This window comes from Phocoena sinus, chromosome 16 (genome assembly GCF_008692025.1).
Source record: "Phocoena sinus isolate mPhoSin1 chromosome 16, mPhoSin1.pri, whole genome shotgun sequence".
NCBI classification, from domain to species: Eukaryota; Metazoa; Chordata; class Mammalia; order Artiodactyla; family Phocoenidae; genus Phocoena; species Phocoena sinus.
In genome coordinates, this window is record NC_045778.1 from 71,199,565 (window position 1) to 71,205,200 (window position 5,636).

Consider the following 5,636-nt stretch of genomic DNA (forward strand, 5'->3'; position numbering starts at 1 on the left):
CCTCAGTCCTCGCAATCACTGTTAATTTACTGTCTTTAATTTTGACTACTCTAAGTACCTCATATAAATTGAATCATGTTATTTCTTTCTCTGTTAGACTTATTTCTCTCAGCATAATGTCCTTTAAGTTCATCTGTCTTATAGGTTGTGTCAGAATTTCTTTTTTAAGACTGAATAATATTCCATTGTACATATAGATGACATTTTGCCTATCCCTTCATCCTTAGATGGACACTTGGGCTACACTACTATGAATAATGCTGCTATAATTATGGGTGTACAAATATCTCTACAAGACCCTGCTTTCAATTCTTTCCAGAATATACTCAGAAGTGGAATTGCTGGGTGTATGGTCATTCTAATTTTAATTGTTTCAAGAGCCCACCATACTGTTTTCCATAGCAGCTGAACTATTTTACATTCCCATCTACAGTGTATGAGAGAATCTAAAGGCAACCCACAGAATGGGAGAAAATGTTTGCAAATTGTATCTGATAAGGGATCAGTATCCAGAATATAGAGAGAATTCTAAACACTTGACAACAAAGAAGCAAACAAACTGATTCAAAAATGAACAAAGGGCTTGAATAGACATTTATCCAAAGAAATGTATAAATGGCAAATAAGCACATAAAAAAGATGATCAACATCACTAATCATTAGGAAAATGCAAATCAAACTGATAAAGAGATACCACCTCACACCCGTTAGAATGGCTAATATCAAAAAAAAAAAAAAAGCAGAAAATAAAAAGCGTTAGCAAAGATGTGGAGAAATTGGAACCATCCCCTTTTTAAAACCAGCAGGAAGGAAGGAAAGTCCTCCCTTACCTGGAATAGAGAAATCCGGATACTTTGGCAGCAGCCTTTCATGCAGCAACATTTTTGGAGAAGGGGTAGGAGGAGGTGCTGCAGGCCTAACTCAATATATTCTAAAGTAAGAACAAAAGTCATGGAGTTATTCCTTTCATTAATAATAAAAATAAATATAATCTGTGCAGGTCCCGATGAGCACGGTGTGTTTATTTCTGATCCTTACGATTTATCCTAAAGGATCATCATCTCCATTTTACAGAAGGGAAAACTGAGGCCACAAGAGCCCCCCACTCCATGCAGTGCCCTACCATCACCCTTCCTCAGCGTGCTTGAGCCTTAGGTTGCTGCCTGGACAGGGGGCCCAGTTGGTTTTTACTGCCAGCCTCTCCCTTCAAACCAGCAAAGACCAGAAGCAAGGCTTCTGGAACTTGCTGGGCACAGGTTGGAGCAGGACGTGGCGGCCTACTTGGCAAGTCCTGCAATTACAAACACAGCGCCTTCTGTAAAACAAAAGAGACACCAAAAAAAAACAGTCCTAGCGCTGGGCTGGGGGCATCTGGAAACCCCTGGCCTGAGATCTGCTCTTCCCCTCGTTCTTGTTACCTGAGTTCCAAGCCAGATTTACTCCTCATATGGTTTCAGGTGTGCTCTCTTGGCCTGCTCCATGACGTCCAGGAAGTCCCTGTAGCAGTTTCTGGCCATGACGGTGTACCGCGTGGCACAACCTAATTCAGTGACCCTGGCTCTCGGCAGGTAGCCTGCCCAGCTGGGGATGGGGGGGGGGGGGGTGCTCCTGAAGAGGTTTCGTTATGTATTTGCATTCTGTAAAAAGATGCCGTGCTTCCTGAGGGCTTTGAGAAGCCACACAGTGGGCGATGCTCCTAAGCTAGCTGGCACCCCAACAATCAGCCCCAGGGGAAGCATTAGGCCCCTAGACGTGATGAGGGCAGCTACCAATGGTTGGTGGATGCTGCGTGCCAGCACCTTGGTAGGGCTTTGCATAGGCTCTCATTTTATTCTCTTACAAACCATAAGGAGTTGGTGCCATTACTACCTATACTTTGTGGAGAAGGACACTGAGACCTCAGAGAGGTTAAGAAAGTCTTGGCCAAGGTCACATAGCAAGGAAGGGATAGGGCCAGGATTCAAACCCAGGTCTCTCTGATTCCCAAGTTCTCGCTCTTAAACAGATCCCACTCTTTTCTCAGACTAAATACAAAAGAAAAAAGAAAAAAAGCTTCAGACAACGCTCTTTGACCATCTGAATAAGGGAATCAAGAGAAGCACGCATGTCAGGAGAAAGCACAGCAGACTCGGCTCTAGCTGCCCGGCTGGCTGCCCTTTAGCAATTTCACATTTGTGAGATGTAAGATAACTGCCCTTCTGTTGCTGTAAGAATTGAATTAGGCCACTGAGTCCCAGAACCTAAAAGCTGGAAGGCACCCTAGGGAGTGTCTAGTCCATCCTTCCCTGCCTTGGATGAAGGAACTGTAGCCCAGAGAGGGGAAGCAACCTGCCCTAGGTCACATAGCAAATACTCATGGAGCTGGGCTAAATCCCAACTCTTAGGCAGATGTTCCTTGTAATGACTTGGAAATTTTTAAAAGCACGCCAAACATGTGAGTCAGCGTGGGTTCTTGAAAAGTCCCCAGTTACAGTAATAATAATAAAGACAATCAGTCCATTACTTTTCTTATAGGCCTTTAGGCCTTAAAAATAGTCTAGGACAAATCATTGTTGTGATTATTAACATTATACAATCATACTGTCAGTTGTTTTTGTCACTGTTATTGTGACTGTTATTCAGTGTAAAACCCCTTCCCGCCCAGCCAGCACCTGAAGGAGCTGGGTTCGAACCAAGGTCTGACCTCAGACAAGGGACACTGCTCTAAAGTGGGAATAATAGTATCGACTTCATAGGGTCATCGTGGGTGGTTAATGAAATAACGGTAGCCGGCACAGAGAAAGCAACTAAAAGCGGTACCTACTGAGACAACAGCTGCTCTCTGAACCTCTGTGATGATTGCCCAGGGAGCTTAGTACCTAGCACCCTCCTCCCCACCTGTCTCCCTCTGCCCCGGAAATGTTTCTTTCTCCTTTTAAGAAACTGAGCCTCTCCATTTTGCACGGACGCCTGAGGACCTGGAACTGTGCTGGACCCAGTGCCCTCAGTCGCAGCTCAGCAAGACGGCCAGGCCCTGTGCTTGGGCCCAGGGTGAAAGGGGACTGGTTTCTGGGAGCCGGTACCCCGACTCAAGGGGCGGTACCGCCGGTAATACTGGTGCAGGGTTCGCAGGACCGTCTCCTCTGAGCAGACGGGCTTTAGTTCGGGGCATTGGCCACTGTGCAGCGCAAGTCCTCCAGCTGGTCTTTACTCCGCTGTGTGTTCTCCTGGAAGATTTTCAGACAGTGGGACATGTCGTCCTCACTGGAGGTGCCCTGGCAGCTAAGGTAGGGCACGAAGCCTGCAAGAGCCGATCACGACCTTCAGCGAGGGATTCAGAACCTGCCCAAACCCCCAGAATCTCAGCCCACCCCTTGCCGTTTCTTCCTTGGCCGACAGCACTGCATTTTCCCAAAGGCCATTAATACAAGCCGCGCTGTTGTTTCCACTGTGGCCGGGCCCTCCCAAGGCCATGAAAAACTGACCTTGGAGCAGGGAGGGAAGGCCCGTTTCAACAAAGGCAATGACAGTAATATTCTTTGATAGCAAAGCCCCTGATGTCAGCCCAAATGGCAAATGGGGAAAGCATTTAATGGACCAAAATGTTAGTCAAAGGAGTAATTGAAATTATTCATCTTTTTAGAGGGAGAGCTTATTTTCTTTAACACTTCCCAAATGCAATTGGGGATCTTTTCTGTCGGACCACCGGGAAATTGCGGGCTTATTAAAAGCAGAGACCTATTACACAAAAAGGTAAATTCATTATCTGTGAGACCCACCCCGAGCACAATTTTTCGCCATTTCCCACAAAATAACATGTAATCATTACAATTAGTATGGGTAAAACACAACTATTTATTTAAATTGGATGCTGAATCCTAAGTACTATGATGCTGCCGTAATAAGACCAGTTTTTAAAAGAACAAAAGGGGAAAAACTGGTTAAGACTTGGCTTTAAACTGTCAATAAATAAAAAAGTAAATCCCATTATTGAAGCCCACCATTTTTGCCCTTGTCCCCAGGGCCAGAAAACCTGGCCCCAGAGTTGACGGCAGCAACCCTCACCCTGTGCGCCTGCAAGAAACCTCCTCTGGAAGAATCCAATTACTAAACTGCTCTTGACAGTGTTGGAAGTCTTCCACCCACTATCCAGTCTCCCCAGTTTTGGGACAATTAAAAGATACCCTAACATCATGGAGGAGATCGTAGACACCCAGGGGCCCTGTCACAGAGGTTTTTCTCCATCAGGGTCTACTTTGATCTGCATAGATTTTACCTGATTGCGTATATGCACACACACACATAGGAATACAAGCTACCCTTACTGAGTCTTGCTAAGGGCCAAGATATTTTAAATAGGCTATGTGTGCTGGCTCCTTTAATCCTCACAACAGTCTTATGAGGAATCTATCCCTACTCCATGTAATGGGTTGAATTGATAGACCTATCCAAGTCCTAACCTCTGGTACCTGTGAATGTGAACTTATCTGGAAATAGGGTCTTTGCAGACGTAACTAAGGATTTGGAAATGAGATCATCATGGATTTAGGGTGGGCTCCAAATCCAGCGCCTGGTGTCCTCATAAGAAAAAGGAGAGGGAGATTTGAGACACACAGACACAGAGACACTGAGCAGAAAGCCACATGAAGAGCCATGTGAAGATGGGGACAGAGACCGGAGTGATGCTGCCACAAACCAAGGACACCAGGGGCCATCAGAGAGAGCACGGCCCTGCCAACATCTTGATTTCAGACTCTGGGCCTCTAGAACTGTGAAAGAATAGACATCTGTTGTTTTACACAGCAGCCCTAGGAAACTAATACAACCATCTAATAGAACTTTCTACTTACCATAGAGAGGTAAGTAACTTACTTACAATCACATAGATAATGGCCAGGGAGAGATTGGAATCTCAGTTTATTAGAATCCAAAGCCTATTCTCTTAACCAACCAGTAGGACCAGGGTGAGGATGGGCAACCTTGGAATATTCTCCATGCCTCTCCCCACCGAGAATACCTATATGTGAGAGCAGAGGGCCTATGGGGACCACCAGGTTTGTTACCCACAAGGATGTGACTTAGTAAATTCTCGGAAGCCTGAGGAGGAAAAGCCTTTAGGTAGGGTGACCAGTTGTCCTGGTCTGCCAACAACTGAGGGGTTTCCTGGGATGTAGGACTTTTAGTGCTAAAACTGGGACCATTCCCGGCAAACCAAAAAAAGTTGGTCACCATCCCTCTAGGGGACACAGGAAGAAAAGGGACCATAAGGACAGCCCTAGTTCATGAGAACAGCACAACTTGGGAAGGAGGACAGAGCCTCAGCTTATTCATTGTGTCTATCCTGGTCCAAATGTATATAACAGACATTAATTAAGCGCTTCTTACATACCAGGCCATGTCCTGGGAGATCTGCCTAGATTATATCTCCCCACTTATCAGAGCCCAGTTATCTGCCATCTTCAGCAATGAAACACTTTCAGCAAGTTTCTTAAAAGCTAAAGTGCCTGTACTGGTCCAATAAGCCGGTCGGACATGGACAGTGGTGCAAGGCAGGGACAGCGATCAGGACCATGGTCCCCCTGCAGGGCACATCACCACTTACCACTGTAGCCTGGTGTGATTGGCAGGTGTCTCATGAAGGTCTTGGAAGACTCCAT

At 45.8% G+C, this 5,636-nt stretch overlaps 1 protein-coding gene across 1 annotated transcript; it reads right to left on the reverse strand.

The window, feature by feature from the left end:
- Positions 1-1,436: 1,436 nt before the first annotated feature.
- C16H10orf82 (chromosome 16 C10orf82 homolog) lies at positions 1,437-5,636 on the reverse strand. Its single transcript, XM_032609230.1, is given in 5 exon segments — positions 1,437-1,595; positions 1,597-1,637; positions 3,063-3,143; positions 3,146-3,280; positions 5,582-5,636. Coding segments are annotated over 5 exon segments (471 nt in total).